The sequence below is a fragment of the Panthera uncia genome, chromosome D1 (genome assembly GCF_023721935.1).
Source record: "Panthera uncia isolate 11264 chromosome D1, Puncia_PCG_1.0, whole genome shotgun sequence".
In the NCBI taxonomy this organism is placed as follows: Eukaryota; Metazoa; Chordata; class Mammalia; order Carnivora; family Felidae; genus Panthera; species Panthera uncia.
The window spans coordinates 65760756-65786006 of record NC_064808.1 but is presented as its reverse complement, the minus strand read 5'-3'; the positions used below and the strand labels follow the sequence as shown (position 1 = coordinate 65786006).

General features: G+C 39.7%; 1 protein-coding gene across 1 annotated transcript in view; it reads left to right on the top strand.

Annotated features, from left to right (window-relative positions):
* Positions 1-22249, top strand: part of SYTL2 (synaptotagmin like 2) — an 81261-nt gene extending 59012 nt beyond the window's left edge. Inside the window, exons 3-7 of the mRNA XM_049620150.1 lie at positions 4705-4856; positions 7197-7329; positions 18326-18407; positions 19328-19442; positions 20834-22249. Of these exons, the coding sequence (XP_049476107.1) occupies positions 4705-4856; positions 7197-7329; positions 18326-18407; positions 19328-19442; positions 20834-21690 (1339 nt within the window). The 3' untranslated portion in view covers positions 21691-22249. The remainder of the gene's footprint in view (positions 1-4704; positions 4857-7196; positions 7330-18325; positions 18408-19327; positions 19443-20833) is intronic.
* Positions 22250-25251: the final 3002 nt, after the last annotated feature.

The window sequence follows — 25251 nt, the reverse complement described above, 5'->3', positions numbered from 1 at the left end:
AATAGGGGCTTGACTCTGGGATCTTTTCTGACCTCAACACTATGAAACTAGAAATCAACCACAAGAAAAATCTGGAAAGAGCACAGACACTTGGAGGTTAAATAGCATGCTACTAAACAATAAATGAGTCAACCAAGAAATCAAAGAAGAAATAAAAAATTGTATAGAAACAAATGAAAATGAAAACATAATGGTCCAAAATTTTTGAGATTCAGCAAAAGTAGTTCTAAGAGGGAAGTTTACAGCAATATAGGACTACCTCAAGAAGCAAGAAATATCTCAAACAACCTAACCTTACACCTAAAGGGACTAGAAAAAGAAGAACAAATAAAACCCAAACCCAACAAAAGGAAGGAAGTAACAAATATTAGAACAGAAATAAATGGCATAGAAACTAAAAAACAATAGAACAGGTGAAACTATGAGCTAGTTCTTTGAAAAGATTAACAAAATTGGTAAACCTCTAATTAATAAACCTCTAAAAGAGGACCCAAATAAAATCAACACCACAGAAATACAAACAATTGTAACAAAATATAATGAAAACCTATATACCAACAAATTGGACAACTTAGAAAATATGGATAAATTCCTAGAAATGAATAACCTACCAAAACTAAAGCAGGAAGAAATAGAAAATTTGAACAGACCAATTACCAGCAATGAAATTGAATCCATAATAAAAAAATCCCCTAAAACAAAAATCCAGGACCAGACAGCTTCACAGGAAAATTCTCCCGAACACTTAAAGAAGAGTTAATACCTATTCTTCTCAAACAATTCCAAAAAATAGAAGAGAAAGGGAAACTTCCGAATTCATTCAATGAAGCCGGTATCACCCTGACCAGATAAGAACACCACAAAAAAAGAGAACTACAGGCCAATATCTCTCATGAATATACATGTAAAAATCTCAAAAAAAATATTAGCAAACTGAATCCAACAATACAAAAATTAAAAAAAGAACTACCCTATGACCCAGCAATAGCACTACTAGGAACTTCTCCAAAGGATACAGGAGTGTTGATTCATAGGGGCACATGTATCCCAATGTTTATAGCAGTGATTTCAACAATAGCCAAATTATGTAAAGAGCCTAAATGTCCATCAACTGATGAACAGATAAAGAAGATGTGGTTTATATATAAAATGGAATACTAGTTGGCAATGAAAAAGAATGAAATCCTGCCATCTGCAGCAATGTGGATGGAAGTGGAGGGTATTATGCTAAGTGAAATAAGGCAGGCAGGGAAAGACAGACAGTTCCACTCATATGTGGAACTTGAAAAACTTAACAGAAGACCATGGGGGAAGGGAAGGGGGGAAAATAGTTATAAACAGAAAGGGAGGGAGGCAAACCATAAGAGACTCTTAAATACAGAGCACAAACTGAGGGTTGATGGCGGGCATGGGGGAGAGAGGAAAATGGGTGATAGGCATTGAGGAGGGCACTTGTTGGGATGAGCACTGGCTGTTGTATGTGAACAATGAATCATGGGAATCTAACCCCCAAACCAAGAGCACACTGTATGCACTGTATGTTAACCAACTTGATGGTAAATTATATTAAAAAAAAATCTTACACCACAATCAAGTGGGATTTATTTCTAGGATGCAGGAGTGGTTCAATATTCACAAAACAATCAACATGATACATTACATCAATCAGAGAAAGGATAAAAACCATATAATGATTTCAATAGATGCAGAAAAAGCATTTGGCGAAGTAGAACACCAATTCATGATAAAAACTTTCTGTAATGTAGGTTTAGAGGGAACATACTGCAACATAATAAAGGCCATATATGAAAAACTCATAGCCAATATACTGAATGGTGAAAAACTGAGAACTTTTGCCTTAAGGTCAGGAACAAGACAAGCCTGTTCCACTCTCAGCACTGTTATTTAACATAGTACTGGAAGTCCTAACTACAACAATTAGACAACATGAAGAAATAAAAGGCATCCAAATTGGCAAGGAAGAAGTAAAACTCTCACTATTTGCAAATGATATGTTACTGTATTTAGAAAACCCTAAATATCCCCCCAAAAAACTGCTAGAACTGATAAATGAATTCAGTAAAGTTGCAGGATGCAAAATCAATGTACAGAAATCCTTCAAATTCCTATACACTAACAATGAAGCAGTAGAAAGTGAAATTAAGAAGAGAATCCCAACTTCATATACTGAAAAAAAAAAAAAAAAGAGAATCCCGTTTACAACTGTACCAAAACCAATAAAATATCTAGGAATAAACTTAACCAAACAGGTGGAAGATCTGTACTCTGTAAAGTGTGAAACACTGATGAAAGAAATTCAAGACAATGCAAAGAAATGGAAAGATGTTCCATGCTCATAGGTTGGAAGAATAAAGATTGTTAAGATGCCTATACTACCCAAAACAATCTACGTATTTAATGCAATACCTACCAGAACACCAACTGCATTTTTTTCACAGAGCTAAAACAAACCTAAAATTTGTATGGAACCACCAAAGACCTCAAATAGCCAAAACAATCTTGAAAAAGAAAAACAAAACTGGAGGTATCACAATTCCAGATTTCAAGTTATATTACAAAGCAGGAGTCATTAAAACAGTATGGTACTGACATAAAAATAGACACATAGATCACTGGAATATTAAAGAAATCCAAAAATAAACCCACAATTATATGGTTAGTTAATCTTCAACATAAGAAGAACGAATATCCAATGAGAAAAAGACTCTTCAGCAAATGGTATTGGGAAACTGGACAACCATGTGAAAAGTAACAAAACCAGACCTCGTTTTTATACCATACATGCAAATAAACTCAAAATGGATTAAAAGGCCTAAATGTGAGACCTGAAATAATAAAAAATCCTAGAACAGAGCATAGGCAGTAATCTCTCTGACATTAGCCCTAGCAACATTTTTCTAGATATGTCTCCTAAGGCAAGAAAATTAAAAGCAAAAATAAACTTTGGGACTACATTAAAATAAAAAGCTCTGCACAGTGAAGGAGACAATGAAACTAAAAAGCAACCTGTGGAATGAGAGAAAATATTTGGTAATGACATGAAGGGTTGATATCCAAAATATATAAAGAACTGATACAACTCAGTACCAAAAACAGATAATTCAACTAAAAAGTGGGCAGAATACATGAACAGACACTTCTCCAAAGATGACATCCAAATGGCCAGGAGACACATGAAAACAAGCTCAGCATCACTCATCATTAGGCAAATGCAAATTAAAACTACAATGAGTCATCACCTCACACCTGTCAGAATGGTGAAAATTAAAACACAAGACACATCAAGTATTGGTGAAAACGTGGAGAAAAGGGAACCCTCTTGCACTGATGGTAGGAATGCAAACTGGTGCAGCCACTGTGGAAAACAGTATGGAGTTTCCTCAAAAGATTAAAACTGGAACTACCCTACCACCCAGTAATCACATTACTAAGTATTTACCCAAAAAATACAAAAACACTGAATCAAAGGGGTATATGCACCCCTATGTTTATTACAACCTATTTATAACAGCCAAACTATGAAGCAACCCAGGTGTCCACTGATAGGCAAAGGATAAAGAAGAAGTGGTGTGTATTACAATGGAATATATTCAGCCACTAAAAAAAGAAAGAAATCTTGTTTGCAACAACAGGGATAGAGCAAGAGAGTGTAATACTAAAGGAAATAAGTCAGTCATGGGAAGACAACTACCATGTGATCTCACTCGTGTGGAATTTACAAACAAATGAGCAAAGAAAAAAGAGACCTAGAAATAGATGCTTAACAATAGAGAACAAACTGATGGTCACCAGAGGGGATGAGGGGGGTGGTGGTGGGAGAAATAGGGGATGAGAATTAAAGAATACACTTATCACGATGAACAAAAAAAGACTTGTTAAGTAGAACAGTGTCTTTTTAAGTGAGTAAATTAGGAAGGTTTTAGGGCTGCATTTGTTTTGTTCTATAGGCTTTAGCTTTTCAGTGAGCATGGGTGATCATGGAACCCTTGAAAGCAGTAGCTGCACAATTGGCTGTGCCTCTGCCTCTACTCCCTGTCCCCCTCCTACCATAAATTTGATCTTGCCTGCCTCCTGCCTGCTTTTTCTGCATTCATTTCCCTAGCATTAAGACCCAGAGACATCATGCACTTCCCCCACAGAAAGTCTCTGATAAAACTCATTTCACTGAAATGGAAAGGATTGATGAGCTGATAACTACACCACCACTTATTCATTGGGTATTAAGTGCCAGGCATTTGCAAAGGGCAGTTTATATGCATTAGCTAATTTAATCCTCAAAGCAATCCCATGAAGTAGATTAGTATGATTAACCTCTTTTTACAGCTAAAGGGACCAACGCTTAGAGATGCTTAATATATCATCTTTCCCTGGGGTGTTTGCATTTGAACAGTAGACACAGAAGACCACAGCCCAAAAGTGAATCCATTCTTGAGAAATTCCAGACATCATGTGGAGGTCAGGGATAAAGTCTTTGATTTTTAAAAAGTGTAAGCCTTGTCTTTCTTGACTTTTCATTCAAAGAGGAATATATATTTCTTAGTCATCCAGGAGGTTTGTGGGGTCTTCTAAATTATTGAGAGCTTTATTTGTCTTTCTGTTTACAAATTTCTTTATGCACTGTCACAGTAAACTCATTTATTTACCATGGGCTCTCAGCAAAGTAAAGCTCTTTTCCTTTTGTAGACATTTGCCTGAAAAAATTAAGGATGACCAACAGTTGAAGAATATGAGTGGCCAGTGGTTTTATGAAGCCAAGGCAAAAAGGCACAGAGACAGAATTCATGGTGCAGATATCATCAGAGCATCCATGAGAAAGAAGAAGCTCCAGGTAGCAGGTGAGTTGATTTGGGTAGTACATTTTGAGCCAGCATTTGTGGGGAAGGCATTGTCAAGAGAAGGGAAGGGTGTTAGAATCTTTACTGGAAGCTGCTGAGGGATGTCATTTAGAGGTGTGCTTTGCATAATGTATAGTCCCCCAGCTCAAAATCCTCTTGCCCTGAATTCAGATGGATGAAGGCAGGACTAAGTGACCCAGGGTAATGTAGAAAAACATGGGAAGTCCTTTAGAGACTGTATTGAGTTGTAGTAGTATAGACAGTTGGGGGTTATTTTTTTTTAAGTTTATTTTATTTATTTTGAGAGAGAGAGAGAGTATACACATGCAAGGGAGGGGCAGAGGGAGGGAGGGAGGGAGGGAGGGAGGGAGGGAGAGAGAGAGAGAGAGAGAGAGAGAGAGAATGAATCCCAAGCAGGCTCTGCACTGTCAGCACAGAGCCTCACATGGGGCTTGAACTCACAAACTGTGAGATCATGACCTGAGCTGAAATCAAGAGTCAGAATCTTAACTGATTGAGCCACCCAGGCGCCCCAACAGTTGGGGTTTATAGGGCATTTACCCCTGCATTCCTTTTGGCTTTTAACTCTAAAGATTCAAAACCTTTTCCTTTGGGTAGGGTGACAGAAAGAGACTAGCATCTCTTTCAACAACTTTAACATCTGATACCTCTTTAATCAACCAAGTGTATTACTTAAGAGACTGTAAAGACAGTATTTTGAGGGCTTTAGAATTCTGTTGGGTTTATTAAACATTTATAGTGTGCCTTCTCTTTCACTCTAGACTAGACAGTATAAACTTTTACCCCTGAGAATAGCCCCTGTGTAGATCTAACCTGTACACAATAAGGAAAACAGCTCTCACCTTTTGATCATATAATACATGATAGGCATTTACTCTCTATATTTGTAACTATAGCAGCAATATTGTAAGGTAGGTATTATTATCCCCGTTCTATATATGGGACATGTAAAGTTCAGAGAAGTGAAGTTACTTGTCCAAGGTTGTATCATTGGCAAATGGCGCACTGGGATTTCATTCTTTATGACTCAGAGTCATACTCCTTGCAAATAAAGGCTTATTGTTGAGTATATGCCATGTGTTGCTTGCATCCCTCTTGATTTTCAAAACCATCCCGGCCTTCAGAACTCTTGATAGGTACAGGTTACTATTGTGGATTCTGTTTTGCAATTGAAGAAATTAGACTTATGTGTAGAGAGACTCTGTAGGGAATACCACCCTGGAATGTGACTATTTGGTAATTGGGAGCCCTTATATTGATTCATCTTCTTTTTTTTTTTTTTAACGTTTATTTATTTTTGAGACAGAGAGAGACAGAGCATGAACGGGGGAGGGGCAGAGAGAGAGGGAGACACAGAATCAGAAGCAGGCTCCAGGCTCTAAGCCATCAGCCCCGAGCCCGACGCAGGGCTCGAACTCATGGACCGCGAGATTGTGACCTGAGCTGAAGTCGGACGCTTAACCGACTGAGCCACCCAGGCGCCCCTGCTTCATCTTCTTAACGTTGATGTATAAGCATTCCTGGCATTTATTGGCTCTGTGGTCTTAGGCAAGTCTCCTGAACTTTTTGATCCTCAATTTCCAAACCTGTGAACTTGGAAAGAAAACTCCTTCCACACAAGGAAATGCATGCAAAAAACTCAGCACTGTGTCTGGCATTTAGTACTTGGTTGATGCTATGAGAGGTGCTGGTGAAGAGATCTGATGTTCAGAGGCAAAAAGAAGTTATTTCCTGAATAGGGAACGCAGAGTTTTTTGGCGGGCCTTGGCATCTGAGCTGGGTATTGAGGAGTATGTAAAATTTGGATGTGTAGAGACTGGGGGAAGGAAGAGGCAGTGGAGAGGAACATTCCAGATGATAAGTGTTTATTTCCGTTTGGGTCCCAGAGCCCAACCTCAAGTCAGGCACTGTTGATGTTTGGTAAATGCTTGGTAATGATGGTGTCTCTGTTCCAATGAGGACTCACTGACCAGAGAATTCCCCTGGCATACATATTTAGTCCTGTCCCCAGTTGAGGTCAGATCCACTTAGAGGTGGTCAGCATTTTGCTGTAGTGGTCTCTGGATTTACCTGCATGTTTAAATGTACAATCATGCTCTCAGGAGATTCTGCTTGAGGGAAGCTAACAATATGAGAATCTACTGACTTGACTTACAGATGTAATTCTGACCCTGGATACTCAGACTCATTAGTGATTGCCTTGGCACTCTGGAAAGGCCTGAGGTTCAAGTTTGAGCTTCAGTGATAAGAGCTACTATAAGAGTTGTAGGTCATGGAGGTGAGGGATAACCTTCCTGTCTTTATTGTTTCCTCTTTCAGCTGAGCAGAGTAAGGACAGAGCAAATGAGGCAAAGGAAAGCTGGGTGAATAATGTCAACAAAGATGCTATCCTTCCCCCAGAGCTAACTGGTGCTCTAGAAGAGCCAGAGGATGTAGCACCAGCAAGCCCAAGGTAAGGTAGAGCTCACAGGGAGAGCCGCTGGATGTGGGATTCATGGCCTGGTGTGCTATGAGTGCAAACACCAGACTCTTCTCACAGGCACTTTGATGGGAGTATGTATGAGAGAATTTGGGGACCTGATGTGGACAAAGCCTGAGCAGTACTCTTTCAACTTCGAGATTTTCTAACAGACATGAATGTTAAATAAAATTAAAATGTTAAGTGGGTGATTTCTTCTAGCACCAACAATAGCTGATTTTTATTTGTGTTAATGATTTCACCTTAGAGTAGAATGAAGAGGTACTTCAAAATAAATATAGTCGTTTCAGAGAAGAGGTGAATTATGATCAAATTGTACAACCTGGTTCAATGGAAGAAGCTCAAGTTTCTGGGAAACCAGACATGAATTCAAATCCTAAATATGCCACTTATTAGCCATTTGATGATGGACAAGTCATTTAACCTCTCTGAGTCTCTTTTCTTAACTCTAGATAGGAAAGATAATATATATATATATATATATATATGTATATACATATATATATACATGTATATACATATATATATGTATATATATACATATATATATACATGTATATACATATATATATATATACACACACACACACACACACATATACATACATACACCAGGAAAGACTATAGTGAGAATTAGTGATAACGTAGGTAGAATACCTGGTATATAGGAGGTGCTCAGTAAATGCCTCTTTAGGATGCAGATTGTCCTCAATATTTCAGTCTTGATTTTTTTTATTTTTTTGGTGTTTTCCATACCTGTTACCATCTGGCCAGTCAAAAATGTACATTTGTGCATCCTTCCTAAGAAGTACCTGACTGTGGAGATACATTGCCAGAAACCTTTTGATGATTTGCTTTTAGGTATTTAAGATCTTCCCATTGGTGTTCATCCCTTGGAGGTATAGTTATTACCCTTTGGTGGGAAGGCAGTTGCATTGTATCTGTACCTCCTCAGTGAAGACAATTCAATTCAGAGTCTACAACAGGGCTGAAGTCAACAAATTTGCTTGTAAGATAATCACTGAGTCAGTTTCCAAGTCTGAGGCACCTAGGGAACAGGGATATTTCTAATGTAGTTGACACATGAGGGAGAAGGTCTATAATGTAGGCATCAATAGGCATTTCAGAGCCAAATATGAGTAAAGTTACATGACATGAATAATGGAATACTGATTCTATTAAGGTACCCAGTATCCATCTCCCGGTTGGAGAGGACTCAGTTCCATGGGTTGTAGGCTGGACTGTTTCCCCTCTGGGATGATTTGTAATGTTCTGTATGTAGAAACCATGTTGGCTAGAAGTTAAACAATAAGTAGTCACTAACTGATTTTGTGACCTTGTGTTAGAAGTGACTTAACTTCTTGGGCCTTTGGTTTCTCAACTATAAAAATGGAATGATAATGATTTTCCAGCAGGATTACTGAGAATTTAATTAGCTAGTAAATGTAGAATTCTTAAAATGGTCAATAGCACATAGTGGGCATTTAGTGAATGGAAGTATGGACTCTCACATACATTGAGTGAGAATCGACCCCTACCACTTCCCCTTGGTGACTTCCCATTTTCCAGCAATCCCCCTAATGAGATAAAGGATTTCCTTCCATAGGGAAAGATGAGAACTTAAGTATTAGAAACTCCAGGAGTGAGAACACAGTTATTTAGAATCATCATTAAGGAGCTAAGAGCAGCTCCTAAGAGCCAATCTGATGGGTGATGGGGACACCAGAACACTGACTAACTAGGGGAGGAGGGTTCAAGTACCACAGAAGGGGAAAGGAGATTTGGGGGTGTCAGAAGACCAACTTAGCTTACTGCACAGTTTTATCTGGGTCAGACTTCCTGTCCTTCTCCCTAGAACGCATTTCATCTCAAAGGGCCTGGGGGACAAAGGCGCCGCTGCCCTCATTACCTGGCTTCTTTTCTTCATGATCCCCATGCAGGCTGGTGGGTGTTTCTCCCCTGTTCCTCAATTTGAGGCTATTAATATAGCTTCCCCAAGTCATATCTTCATTATTTTCTGCATTCCTTGTGTGGCCTCAGATGAGTCTTTCTGGTTTCATCTGTAAATCAGAGCAGAGCTGCCTCACCAGGATATTATGAGATTAAATGAAATGAGATGTGGGAACCACTTAGCATTTCACAGGAAGAAAGAAAATTGGCAATTTCCAGTGGCTTTATAATTATGTTATTATAACATAGATGAGGTATGGTTCAGAAGGCAAGAATAAAAATGTCAGAATAAAAATGTATGCTGCTTTGCTCATGACGTGACATGGGTGGTAATCATCCAGAACTGTGGAAGGAGCTGTTGTTTACTTCTTCCTTCCCATGTCAGAAGCTAGTACTTTACTCAGTATCGGGTTCCTGCGGTGTTTCTCACCTATACTTTAACCTTTGCGAACTGGGTGTGTTAAGTGTATTTTGGGGCCTGTACTTTTAGTGGAATTGAACTTCAATAGCATGACTCAGTACCTGTCAATATTTTCTTAGCCAGGAGTCAGGTGTCCGGGAGTGTTGTGAGGCAACAGTGAGTAGATATTGCAGTTTCTGAAGCAGTTTTTCTAATAGGTTCTGTGGCAAGATTCCTTGTTTGTATGGGCACAGTTCTGTGGGGTCCTTCCTGGGAAGAATTGAAACACTGTGGGTGCCTGGCATGAACTCACGCGCCATCTGGTACCTGCATTCTTCCGGAACTCATCTTTGTTTGCACCTGTCACACAAGGAAGTAGAGAGAGGTTTGATGAATGAAGGAGTAGAGAGTGAGGTTTTCTTTAAAGTGGCAAAGGGAAAACTCCAAATGCTCACAGTTCCAGTGCTGGTTGCTGAATTTTAACTGTGCAGTATTGGCACAAACTGTGGTCAAAGACCAGTGTTTTGGTTTTTTAAAAAATAATCTGTATTTCTTAGTCATCACAGATTGGAATCTTATATAAAAATATAACAAAAATGAAATACAGAAAACAGCAAAGTCATACAAAGTATAAAGCCCCGATACAGTTCTGGGATGTCTTAGCAAATTGCTATAAATGAGTCTAAATGTATACACTCAATTTCTGTACTCCCCTCATTGCGAACCAGTGACATGCAGTTCTCAGACTGACACTGGTTCATTCACCACACCTTGATAGCACATCATGTCCTCCCTATCCCCAAATAATCCACAAGACATGGCTGAACCAAGGTGGGGAGTATACAAATAAAGATGTGAGAAGCTCTTCCCATGGGGGTCAGGACCCTGCCCATAAATGAGGTATAACATCTCTTGACTATAGAGGTAGACCTGTTTTGGGTTGAGAAGACCTTCCTTTGTTACTTGGGATGACATGTTCTGTGAAACAATGTTGGGTGCTCCGGGCAACACTGATAGTCTTAGATGTCCCCATTTTGGTGCTGCTTTGGTCTGAAGGAGGCTGCAAGTGGACTGGCCTTGTAGTTTCTCTCTCTAATCTCTTCCTTTAAGACTGCCTGTCTGAAGATTGGTCTCTGTGATAGCTTATATTAACACTGTGGCCTCTCACAGGACCAGCCCAATACACTAAAGAAAATGCTAGTTTCTCAAGTGCATTCCAACCTTCTCATTTCTTTTCCCCTTCTGGTTCCTCTTCTCACGTCCTTCCCCATCCCACATCCCTCAGTTGCCCGATGGCCTCTCCTTTCTCCTTTGAAGGAATCTAGCATGCATTCCACTCTAAGGAATATTGACTTTTTAATAACCCTGCACGGATGGAAATTTTCAGCTTCTTGCCTTTTCTGAATGGTCACCTTATTGAAATAAGAACCTGAGCATGTTTGTGGCATCCCAACACACAGCCCAAGTAGTTCTTATCATGTGGTGTGCAGTGCAGATGAGGGCATTTCAATGAAAGGATTCAGAGGTCTGTCACGTGTCTGTCTCCCACCCTGTATAGACTTTCTGCTGGGAAGACTTCCAGTCCCTAATGGTTTCTAAAGATTAAAGAATTACCTTCAGAATGCAGACTGATGGGGATCAGAGCCTTCAACCAAGGGAAGCAAAGTGTTAGGTGCAGAGAGGACTGTGTTAGTGGCAGTGGGCATCTCAGTGCCCTGGCATCATATCAAAGAGGTGGTAGTATACTCTGACTATATACAAACAAGCCCTAGTAATAGATGTCCTCCGTCAGAGGTCAGTTACTGCTTTTGCTGGAGCAAAATCAGCAGGGGGTACTATGGGCCAGCCTAAACCACAGGCAGAAGAGTTCAGAAAGGCCAGAAGAAAGACAGTGAAATGTGTACAAAAATAGGAAAGAGAAACAGGTATGAATGGTTAGGATGGAACAGTTAATCCATATATTGGCTCGGTTTACTTTCAGGATATTTATTAGAAATAAAATGTTTAAATATCACTGTATGTAGCTGATTGGAAACACTGATTCAATGTCTTGCTAGCACCCAGTAGAATAAGTCATTTTATAGGGTTTCTAATTTATTCTTCATTCAGTCATTTATTTAGTCAGTCAGTAATTATTCCATATTTATTGTATGCAAGATAGTACCTAGGACCTCAGAGATGAACAACATATGGTCCCTGTCCTTAGGGAACTTATTGTTTGCAAAAGGGGCTGTCATGTATAACCATAAATTGTGATGTCACATGATAAGTGTAATTAAAAGCTATGGGAGCACAGAGGAGTAGCCCCGTGTCCAGGGTGAATGCGAGGGGTTGTCAGGGAAGCTTCTAGAGAGAGTTATATGTAAGTCAGTTCTTGAAAGATGAGAAGGATTATGTTAGGTAGACATGGGGAGAATGACAATATAGGCACAGAGAATAACATGAGGGCCTGGCGTGTTGGAGACCTGAAAATGGTCTAGTAGATGTGCTCTGTGAGTGATGGGCAGTTATGCTGTAGGAAGAGACCAGAGCAAGATTGTGAAGAGCCTTACATGTTGGCCAAAAAGCTGGACTTTTCCTTTAAGTCACAAGGAGCCATCAGATGACATTTTGATCAAGTTTGCTTTTTAGAGTGATCATTCTGATAACTGTGGAAGATGGGGTTAGGCAATTCCATTAGAACACTGTAACAGAAGTTTAGGTGAGAGATGGTAAGAACCTAATCAAAGGAGTGGAGAAAAGAGGAAATGTATGACAGTTTTAGAGATGAAATTAGAAGAAATTTCAGGTGTTTGTATGACACAGGGATATCTAATAATCTATAAAAGATATGTGGGTTACTTGATGAGATATTCTCAACTGTGAGTTGTATGTCAGAACTCCCCAAGGAACTTTTAAAAATCCAGATTTTTCCCAGGGCTGAGCATCACTGCATTTCTTTCTCAGTGTTGAGGACATGGATATTATTCACCACCATGTACCAAGCACCTAACATGTAGTGATAAGTATCTGGGGAATATATGAATTCCAGCACTTTTCTCTTATTGTCCTTCTGCACACTTACCACCACCTGACATTGGGTTACATATTTATTTTTGTGTGTATGTATTGTCCTTCCCCACCCTCCAAATGCATGAGGAAAAGGCCTTTTGGTTTATTGCTATATTTTGTTTGGTTCACTGCCCTATTCCTAACACATACAACAGTGCCCAAAGAGTGTCTTGTGGAATGAATGAAGGAATGAATGAATGAATGGAGAATAGACGGAGAGTGAGAGACTGACCACTTGAATGAAAACAGTTGATAGGGTAATGAATTATGAGGTAAAGAATAATGGTGAATGAGGGGTTAACGAATGAACAAATGAGTGAATGAATGAATGATTGAATGAAGTAGTTTGGAACTCAGGAATAGAGTAGAAAAGAGGAGAAAGGGAAAAGTTAAGCTACAAATGAAGAACATGATCGATAGCCTACAGACTTCATTGCTTTGCGTTACTGAGAATCTCTCAGCTCAGCAGTATCACCATGAGCTCTGGTGATTATAAAAGATGGACAAGAATGTGAGGGGTATTCTCACATTTGGACAACTATAAGAGGGGGCATTCACAGTAGAGTACCAGAAGGCATGGAGGTAGGAGGGAGCTTGGCTGCTGCAGAGGTTTGTAATGTCTGTTAATCAAAAAAATCCCTAGAGAATATCTCCAAAATGAGTTCAGGGAGAACAAGGTGAAGCTTTCCCTGTGGTATTTCTTTCCATGGCTTCTGCACTTCCCTAGGAAGTGGTGAGAAAACAATGAGTTTTCTTATAAGAGAAGCTGTACGTCCTCACCTCACTTTGGTTTTGGTAGAGTTAAAGCACTGATTACTTGTGAGTCATCATAATGAACAAAAATGCTGATCTTTAAGCTTCACTTCCTATGCTTCAGTGATACTTTTGCCACCGATCTCTGTCTTATCCTCTGTTGAATTGGGACCAAGAAATTAAAACCATGTCTTTAATTCTGAAATAATGTTATTGTTTCTACTAATGTTCTTTTCCCTGGAAGGCTTTTGTTTGTGTCTCAATCTCTTAGTCTCTCCCTCTCTTTCTCCCTCTTCCTCTCCCTGTTTCAATCTCCCAGAAGAATTAGCCACTTACCTCAACCCCTCCCCCAATAATAAGCTCAATGTGAAGCACCTAGCTTTCTCCCAAAAGCAAGGTAGAGATGCCATTCTAAGGACAATGCACTTGATCTTTTGTCCTTGGATATATTGCATATGCAGTGATGTGACCATTTCATTTCTTAGAGGCCTGCCCCCCAGAATCACTTATACTGAGCACTTTAAAACAATCTTTCTTAATCGTATAGGATCTTGGATTTGCCCAAATCACCTGTGGTAGAAATAGTTTCACTGTGACATCAGAGTGTCTTACACTTGGCTGAGAATATTCATGTTAGAGAATTCTGTAGCATGAAGTATGGTGGCATCAGACAAGTAATGTTTTACTTAAAAAAAAATGCTGACTTGAAAGGCTTGGTGTAGCATATTTTCTAATTTACTTCCCTCACTTTATCCCTGAGCCATTTCTTCATTTGTTTATCCATGTGTTTGAGCTTCACTGAGTGTAACATGTGCTGGCACAGTGTTGGGCACTTGGGACGTGACCCAGCATTAGCTTCCAAGAAACTCGCCACCCAAAGGGGGAGAGAGGTGAACAACAGCAACAACATGTGAAAAAAATCACTCGCAGAATTTGCTTCTGATTCGACACTGTTAATATTTAAGCTGCAAAGAACTAGTGTAAGATGTCTGCTGTTATTTTTAACTTTTTTAGAGGGAAAGGCCAGTTAAGGTTCAGAAACTCTTAAAAGTCACTATATGTGCTTGGGAGCACTTTATGGCTAGACACAGAAACAGGTTGAGTGTCCAGCTGGCCACGTGGTATGATTTAAAGCTGCACCTCTTTCCCCAGCATCCCTGCAACAGTATGATACCTTATTATTCTTTTTAGTTAAGTTTTCCAAGACTTGTATTAAAATGCAGATACTTTTAACCCTAATGTCAATATCATAATCTAATACTTTAATAATTCTTTTAAAAAGTAAACACATTTTGTCTAAGTGTTCCTTCTGGCATGGCAGGTAGTTTTTGAAGGGTGCCTGAGGGAAGAATTACAAGCACGGGGTGTGGAATTTGGCTTGCTACAGTTTAAAAATCTAGTCCTGTGGAATGTATTGAGTAGCTTTTATATGCAGGACACAGTCTACTGCCTTGGGGAGGGATTCCAAGAAACAAAGACACAGTATCTGGCTATAAAGAGTCTATATTCTCTTAGGAAAAATAATGCATCCGTGTGTGTGAGTATCTGATCATGTGATAACAAATAGTGCCAGGCAGAGAGCAAATTTTGAATCCAAAGTACCACTGAAATGTGATATAAGGATTTGAGACAAGGAGACCCACTTCCAGCTGGGCTGATACAGGAGCAGTATCACAAGGCGGTGAGATTTGGACTGGGCTTGGAGATGACAGCAAGGATTTGGGCAGAGAGCTGAGCAAACACATGAGGGCAGGGCGGGGGGGATAGACCAAGTGGAGACAACAGTCAAGTGAGTTTTGGGGATAATGAGTAGATGGAACTCTTTGGCATGAAGGGGCAATAGAAGGAAAGAGTGGGAAAGTATATTGGGTACATGGCGGAGCATCTCCAGTTTCTTCCTGACAAGTTCAAACAGACTTCATTCCAATAGGCCTTGGGGAATCAGGGAAGGAGAACGAGCAAAAGAGTGACATGATCAAAATTGTGTTTGAGATCATCCCAGCTTAGTGGCGGAATGCTGAATGGATTCGTGGAACTTTAGAATCAGGAGGTCAGATGTGAGGCTAATAAAGTTGATAGAAATAAAGGATGTGACTGTAAAGGTAGAAAGGAAGTGACAGATGTGACAGTCACTGGGAAAGAAGGATCACCTGGACTTCAGTCTTCTTGCTATAAACCACCACTTTATTAACATGAGAAATCAGAGGCAGTGTAGCCTCGCCATTATTCGTGTGATTGTCTGTTGGGTCAGGGTCAGACACACCTGGCTCAAATCCCCAGCTCTTCATTTATTAATTTTGTGACATCAAGGTTATTTAACCTCCCAAGCCTTAGTTTTTCTCATGAGTAAAATGAGGAGAAGCATACATACCTCAAAGGGTTGTTGCAAAAATCAGCTGAAGATAAGATGATTGCCAAATAAAAGGCAGGAATGCAAAACATTGCTGTATTCCTTGAGAGAAGTAAAGCCAGAGCTTAATCTGAGAAGTAGCTGTATTTTTACAGACTTTGAGGCACAAGACTGTTGTTTTCATTTTTTCTAAGCAGTCTAACCCAGTCCCTAACCACGTGTCCCACCCCCTTGTCATTTTCCCTCTCCCAACACACACAGTGGCCCAGTGATACTGTATCTCTGTACTTTAGTGTCTGCCCATGTGCTCTGAATGTGTCATTTCTTCCTCTTTTGTTTTCTGAACTAATAGAAACAAAGGCATTTATTTTAAACTTAAATAATGTGCCTTGTTGTTGTTTGGCAAATAACATGGGTTTTTTAAGAAAAAAATCACGGATACCTATCTGCTGCCTGGCACTGGCTCAGTGATCTTCATTTTTCAGTTTTTCACAAGTTGTGTATCAGGTGCTGTACAAGGCATTGCAGGGGGTTTATAAAGATGGTCAAAGAGGTACTTCATAGTGGACCTGACATACATTGGTTGATAGAGTTTAGAAAGAGAGAGACTAGTTTCATGTCTGGTTTTATGATGTGAAATATGGGCACTCAGAACTGGGGCCTATGAAGCACAGGAACTGGTTTTCCGGGGAGCAGAGAGGGGAGAGAGTTGAGACTCTGCTTATCCTTCAGTCTTGGTGAGTGGGAGAGGAGGGAAGAAGATGGCAGGACAAAATGGGTGATCCATGGAGCCAGTAGCATTTGGTTGAGGTCCTCTGATTATACGACTGCTTTATTTATAAGGAGATGATACAAAACATTCTAAGAAACTGAGCCTAGCCTCTGCTGTAAGGTTCCTTGTGTCATTCATGGGCTTCTTAAAATGACAGTCAAGAGATAGTGCTTTCCAGTCCTGAGCTATTGGCTATTTTTACTGTATGGACACCGTGAGTTCTCTCAGTGACCAGGTACTTGTTTTCATGTTGGCTGATAGATACCTTGATTGAAATTTGTGCCCACTGTTGTAAGAATAGCCTCCTGCAATGTGTTTTTCTATGAGCCTTAATTCTAGCTCCATTATAAATTCCCATTCTTGTTCCTTGCCCTTCCCTTCCCCATCCTTTTCCCCTCTTTGTCACATCCATGTAATCAAGATGTATTTTATATACATCTGCCTCAACTGCCGCAATTCCTTTCTGGAACAATGAAGAGAGTAGCAAAAGGAAGAATGGCTTCCTCAAAAGTTCATCCTTTTCCTGGGACTAAGTCTGTGCAAAAAATAACAATTGAAGTGCAGAGGGAAAGAAAGGAAATGAAGCTGTGGGAACAAGTAGCCCATGTTTTGAGTAACCATATTCTTGGGCAGGGCTCTGTGGCTTTGGGGAAAATTGCTCTCTTTCCCCAACATCCAGTTCCTTTGCTACATGGTGAAAAGCCGGTGCCTTCTTAGGTATTTTCCGAGTTCTTGAGTCTGTGATGTCACTAAGAGGACAGGTGGAGTCCACCTGGGCACAGTGGTTTCAGCCAGTAGTGACTTCACCTTTTATGCCTGAGGCAAGGCCACTGGAGCAGGAAGTCTGAACAGATGGTTTTCTTCTTGTCTGTCCGGGGCCACTCTGACTCTCTTTTTCCTTTCTTCCTTAATAGCCATGGGAGTGGTTGTTCAGGAGGGAACCCTGCTAAACTCCCTTTTCTTCATTTACTCTCACCGTGCTCTCACCCTGGGGCTGTCCTGTCCCTTGGGTAGAGAATCTTCTTCACTCTTCTGAGCCAGCCCCAGGCTTCTACCTGCCACCATCTTTTGGCTGCTGTGCTTGCCCTTACCCCTTTTGTATTTGAATAAGAACTCACTGCCCAGCCTGAGTTAGGAGAGTTAGGTTGAGAGCCCTCACCAAGTTGCCTGAATGTACCGGCCTCCCTGCACAGCATCTCTTCGATCGGCTGTCAAGTCACTGGTCTCACCAGAGTTTTTCCTTCAGTTATTTCCTGCCTGAGTTAGAGTGACCACTGCCATTCTGTGAAACCAAGCCCTGAAACTCTTTGGGGCTTTATTTTCAGCAATGACATCCCCTCGCCTTGAGATAAGTTGCTCCCTGTCATCTGCACCTGACCTTAGCTTCTGACTTTGAGATGGGTTCATCTCTACAAATTTACATTGTGAACCTCCTGTGTGTCTGGTACCATGATAAAAATCTCAAGGCTTCTGATGGTTTTGCTTGTCTCATGCCTGTCTTTCGTGTCTGCTCTGCCTCTGCCTTCACTTTGCTGCTTAATGATCTAGGCCCCAACTCTCTCTCCCTTCCCGGCAGTTTGGTTTTACAAACTTCCTCTCCTGTCCTGCCTTAATAGCTTTCAGCTTCAGAGGCATGATTTATGCTTCCTCAAAGGGTGAGGGTTTATTCTCTGAATTATTATTTCTTTTGCAGTTCTAGCGTGGTAAATCCAGCTTCCACCGTGATTGATATGTCCCAGGAAAACACAAGGAAGTCAGCTGTGTCTCCGGCTAAGGTAGATTGAGCTCAGACTCCAAAAGTCTCATTTTTGGCAGGAATGCCATTTTTCTCATTGTATCAAAGTACCATGATATAAAGAGGATTTTGTAGTCCTTTTTTGTATCAAATATAGATAATTTTTACTATTTTATGTAAGAAGTCACTCTTGTGGTGAAAAAGTTGGTGAATACCATGTTTCTACATTGCTGAAGACCCCGATTTCTTGCCCTAGAGAATAAAAAAAAATCCCCTGTTGGGGATTGCTGCTTTTAAGCATACGGAAAGTAGCTTGTTAGTTCCATATCAGTCCATGTTCCTATTCATAGCTTCCTGAATCTCTGTTAGAGTTCTGCTTATGGGAGGGGATTGCCAATTTATGAAGGTCAAGACAATAAGCATATTCAGTCTTATATTAATAAAAAAATTCTATTTACTGTTCCCCTTTCTGTCATTGGAATTGATGATCATAATAGTGATTATGAAGCACTCCAAATACCTTGATAAGTGTCTTTTAAATCTTTATAGGAAAGATAAGTTACAATTGTATTTAGTTCAGCTTTAATCTAGCACAGTGAGAGTCTTTTATGTAGAAAGAGCATTGGGGGAATCTGCCCTGATCAGTCTCAGCTTTACCCTAACCTAGACCAGGCCCAAGTTTTCTCACCTTTGTAAAATGTGAGGTTTAGATTTGAATGCCTGGTTCTGGTCTAACTTTGTAGGACTCTGGGATTGAGTATATTTTATACAGTTTAATTCTGGTCTGGCATATTTGGTAATTCTGTGTCAGCCACATTAACCAGGACAGTAATTTTTCAAACATGCCAGACAGAGTTTACTGGATGAAACTATCAAGTTTTGGAACTAATAAGCATTTGTTAACACTGAGTTGCTGCTATGACGTTTAAAATGAGTTTAATAAACAATATTTTTCCCCAGCAAAGGAAGAACCCATTTAATAGCTCCAAGTTGCCAGAAGATCACTTATCTCAACAAACCAAAAGTGAGCCGTCAAAAAATGGAAAGGCTGGTTTCTTTCAGACTTCAAAAGAAGGTAAATATTATTTTTATGGACTAGATATTTGTATCTTTGTTATCTGTGGACCAACGGAAATTCTCAGAGTTCCTTTAACTAAAAGAACTTTCAAGAGAAAGTGAAAAGTCCTGATGATTTTCTTATTCTACTGTGCCCATTGGTTTCCTGCCTGAGGGAAGGAAGCAGAAATTTTAGAAACTGGAAGTTCACGCATTCCAGTCTTGGAGCTCACACTTGTTGTTTGACCTCCAGGCCTTAGGTTCCCCCTCAGTGAACTGGGGAATTTTTTGACCAGAGGCATTCATTCATTCATTTAACAGCACATGTTGGCTGTGTACCATGTGAGGACATTCTTTGTGTAAAATGAAAAGAGTTTTTGCCTTAAGGAAAAAAGGCCACTTGACAATGTTATGATCCTCTAATCTGTAATTATCAGCCTAGTCCCTCAGGAGGCATTTGATCAGGTTTGTGGCTTAATTGATTTAAGTCTGCCTTTTACAGAATTTTACCGTTCTTCCATACCATTAAGAAGAAATACTAGACAGTTCAGTCTCTTCAAAAGCAAGTATAAGAAGAGCCCTCAGGCATTAAAAATTGGACAAGGGGTAGAAAATTAACATTAAATAGTGGAGTTGGAGTATCAATTATCCTGTTTTAATATTAGTGTACTTCCCCCCTCCATTGGATACACATTATATTACGTAAAATATTTTACAGAAAAAAAGGCACTGGAACGTGCTACCCATTTTTTTTTTTTTAACTTTTTGGAAAAAACTAATTTTTGTTTTAGAGATTTTCTTTTTTAAAAAAATTGACATTTTCTTTTTAAAACATTGAGTTCCTTTTTCTAGTTTCCATACGTGAATTAAAAAAAAAATTTTTTTTTAATGTTGATTTATTTTTGAGAGTGAGAGGGCGCAAGCAGGGGATGGGTAGAGACAGAGAGAGAGACACAGAATCCGAAGCAGGCTCCAGGCTTTGTCAGCACAGAGCCCAATGTGGGGCCCGAACTCACAAAGCACGAGATCCTGACCTGAGCCGAAGTCGGACACTCAACTAACTGAACCACCCATGCGCCCCAACATACGTGAATTTTTTAAGTGACTTCTGTGTTTTTCCTTAGCCTCCTTAAGGAATTTTAAAAATTTTTTCTAAAAACTTTTTTACTGAGTATAAAAATACCTCAAAGTATGGATGTAAAGCACAGTAATCTTAAATGTACAGTTCAATGAAGTTCATGAATGAATTTTTTAATGCTTTCTAATTAGGTCTGCACTTACACGAATACTTTGTTATCTTTAATATTTTATTTTACTCTTTTTGCTAAATGTACATTAAATTCGTGATAGGTGTTTTAAATTAGGGTTATTCTCCATTTGGTATATCACCTAACATGTTTTAATTTTCAGGTGAATTGTCAGAGTCAAAAGAAGAATCGTCGATCCCAGATATTTCAAGCCAAAATTTAGAGAAACCAAAGCAGACATTTCCAGGCCCTGAGAATGGATCTCAGATCAAAGCTCCAATCCCCAAAGCCAGGAAAATGCTCCACAAATCACATGAGTTAAAGCAAGATGATAACCAGCCTTTTCCTAGACAAAGGACAGACTCCCTGGGTGCAAGGGGGGCTCCGAGAGGGATCCTGAAGCGCAACTCCAGTTCTAGCAGCACAGACTCTGAAACGGTTCGTTTTCATCAGAATTTTGAACCCAAAAGCAAAATTGTGTCACCTGGCCTAACCATCCATGAGAGAATTTCTGAGAAGGAGCATTCCTTGGAAGATGACGACTCTTCAAACTCCCTGGAGCCATTAAAACATGTGAGATTCTGTGCAGTGAAGGATGAACTCCCACAGAGCCCTGGGCTAAGCCATGGCCGGGACATAGGAGAATTTAGTGTTTTAGAATCTGATAGATTGAAGACTGGAGCAGAAGATAAAGTGGACGTAGATGAGTTTTGGAATGACCCTAAACCTCCCCAGTACAGAAAGCCTTTGCCTTTACATCAATCAGCCTCAAGCCCAAGTGCATCAAAAAATGAAACATGTCAACCAATGACTTCTGGTTCTTTTCCAATTAATGGGCACCGTTCTCCCTCACAAGTTTTAACTACAAGACCAGAGTCCATTGAGAATTCACCTACCATCAATGAACACAAAGCCAAACCATCAGAACTGTCAAGGCTTAAATCAGAATTGTCCAAAAGCCCTGCTGGTAAGAGTTGTTACTACCAGGCTATAAAAACCAACCCAATGGGTTTGGAATGACCAAGCCCAGCCCTGTAGAAGCCCCATTTTGCCTTTTAGACATTTCAGCTACAATTCAGGCAGGTGCCATTGGGGAATGATTATACTACCTTCTAATGGGTTTGGAGGTAGTATAATCACCAGTAAATAAAGGGATAACTCAAACTAAAACCAGGCACACCTGTGTGACTCAGTTAAGCATTGGACTTCAGCTCAGGTCATGATCTCATGGTGAGTTCGAGCCCCACATTATGCTCTCTGATGTGAGCATGGGTCCCTCTTCTGATCCTCTGTCTGTCTCTGTCTCTGCCCCTCTCCCCTCATGCTTGCTTGCTCTCTCTCTCTCTCAAAAATAAACAAACATTAAAAAAAACCACACACACACTTTCTGGCCATTATGCTTTTCACTAAAAATTGTTAGCTACCAATAATTTAACTAAACAAATTATAATGTTTTGAGTTAAATCAAGGTGTGTATATAGAGTAAGAATTAAATATATGCTAATATCTTTGTACAGGATATATTATTCAGTTATTTTATCAATTACCATTTAATCAAACTTTGATATTTTTTTTTGAAAGAGAGAGAACAGGGAAGGAGCAGAAAGAGAGAAAATCTTAACCAGGTTGCATACTCAATGCAGAGCCTGATGTGGGGCTCAATGCCAAGACCCTGGGATCATGACGTGAGTTGAAATCCTGAGTCAGACGCTTAACTGACTGAACCACCCAGGAGCCCCTGACTTTATTTTTAACCTCAGAAGAACCTTCACTTTGTTAGCTCTGAAGGATGGGAACTTAGAGTTCTAGTACTTACTATGAAAAGCCTCAGACCTTGGCTTGCCTGGGGCCACCAGCCATGTGTTCTTAGATGTTAAAAGCACAGAAGGAACTTTCTCCTTAAGCTGCTGTGAGCGGAGAGGTGAAGGGAATACTGCTTTTTCCTGCTATCTAGATAACTAGCCCTCTCTTGAAAATCTTATACCTCTCAGGAGATGAGACACTGTTTTCCCAGACCCATGTGATTACTTCATAATTCTTATGTTTTATAAAACAGGAACAATGGAAAAAATCATGTTGTATACTCTTTCCCATCTTCAGTAATTCTTCATCCAGCCCTATGATGATGTCTTTGTAGTCCAGAAAATTTACAATAGCAGCAGCCACGTGTCTGATGCACTTGCTCTCCTCCTTCCTTATTAGTCAGTACTAAGTTAACTCTGAGTCACTTTTGCTCAGCCCTACAGTTTTATACTTGTTCAGATCAATCCTCTTCTTAAAGAGCAGAGCACTTTCAATCACCCCCCTGCACCCCAGACATTTTAGTTATTTGAACACAAAGGAATATTTTTTTAATTAAAAATTAGCAGGTGATTCTTCAATAAAAACACCTCATGCTAAAGAAAATTACTAAAGTTTCATAAACACTGGCAAATAATTGTATGGTGTTTACTTAAATATTTATTCAAAAGATGAAAAAAATTCTTTAATAATATTTTCATTTACTATAATCCACAGAAAAAAATTGGTAAACCTTTCCTGTTTTTCAAACTGCACCTGCTTTCCCACAAACTACAATTATGTATTAACTATTTGTGTTTTCTGATTTTTAAATCCCAGCTGACCAGGAAATTTGGGAGGAAGGCATCATCAGTTACACCTGTTTTGACTGATGGGCCTCCTGGCCTTATAGCTTATATACAAAGTTCTACTTACTTATTAATGCCTTGCTTACCAAAAAAATATATACAAGTAAATAATGAAGCGTAAAAAGAAAACAGGCTCCCAAAAATGATAAATGCAAAGTATGTGAATTGTAAGGGTTTAGCTCTGAGCTTCAGGACAGTCAATATCACATTCATTACTACCTGGAAAATACAAAAGAACTCCTCAGAGGAAATTAAACATTACCTGGCATCAAATATTTAAAATAACTGTTCTTATTTTAAAACTAATAAACTTTTGGGGCTCCTGGGTGGCTGTGTCAGTTAAGCATATGACTTCAGCTCAGGTCATAATCTCACAGTTCGTGGGGTTAAGCCCTATGTCAGGCTCTGCACTGACATCTCAGAGCCTGGAGCCTACATAGGCTTCTGTGTCTCCCTTTCTCTCTGCCCCTCTGCCTCTCATGCTCTGTCTCTCTCATTCTCTCTCTCAAAAATATGTAAACATTAAAAAAAAATTTTAATAAAAAATAAAAGTAATATAGTTTTGTTGTAAAACATTTGAAAAGAAGTGCACACAGAATGAAACAAATATTATCTGTGATGTCATCAGCCAGCATTAACCACAGTATTGCTAACATTTTTTTTTAATTTTTTTTTTTAACGTTTATTTATTTTTGAGACAGAGAGAGACAGAGCATGAACGGGGGAGGGGCAGAGAGAGAGGGAGACACAGAATCGGAAGCAGGCTCCAGGCTCTGAGCCATCGGCCCAGAGCCCGATGCGGGGCTCGAACTCACGGACCGTGAGATCGTGACCTGAGCTGAAGTCGGACGCTTAACTGACTGAGCCACCCAGGCGCCCCAACCACAGTATTGCTAACATTTAATTGTAGAGCCTTTCAAAAATTTTCAAGCATGACTATAATTTTAAATTATGTTTATACTGCCAGATTTCTTTTTTTCCGTATAGCATATTATAAGCATTTCTTCATCATTAAATAGTCTTCTGTTAAACAAACTAACACAGAATTCTTAAAGATTTCTCAAAAGAACTTCACAATTATTGACATATATTCAATAGTACAATGGGTAGTTACGGAAACCAATATCAACCATGTGCCAATTATTGTGTAACACTTTGTTGTTTTCACACTTAGCCAAAGTTGATGATTAAAATTAAAGATAAAATTTTATTAATTGAGATGTCCTCTAGTGCATTTGAAATGTAGCTGATTTCATAAAAATTCTGCTGATGTAATTTTTAGGAACACGTATTACATAACTTAGCATTTGTAAGGAAGAGGGAGAAATGCTGAAACACTGGAGTCTTTTTTTTTTAATGTTTATTTATTTTGAGAGAGAGAGCGAGCCAGCATGTGCATGCATGAGCAGGGGAGGGACAGAAAGAATGGGAGAGAGAGAATCCCAAGCAGCTTTATGCTATCAGAGCAGAGCCAGAGGCAGGGCTCCACACCAGGCTCAATCCCACAAACCATGAGATCATGAGCTGAGCTGAGATGGAGTCAGATGCTTAACCAGCTGAGCTACCCAGGTGCTCCTGAAACATCCAAGTCTTAACTAAAGGGGAGAAATACCTGAGCTCCCTTACCTAAGTGTACTGTGTGCCCAATAATTAAGGCTCAGACAGGATTCTCTCTGCTTTCTTGATAGCTTAGCATAAACTTAAATATCCTTCTCTAGCTTCCTAGCCATTGGTCAGCCAACATCAGGGAACAAGTTGAGATCACATTCTCCATCAGTCTTCAGTTTAGTTTACTTGGCTCATAGAAACTACAAAAATCACAAACTATATCAGGGAAATGGAAGATAACAGAGGAGCCTCTTGAGATCATGGTCCTCAAACTCCAATATGTAGAACAATCAGTGGGATAACTGTTAGTAAAGATTCCTGGGCC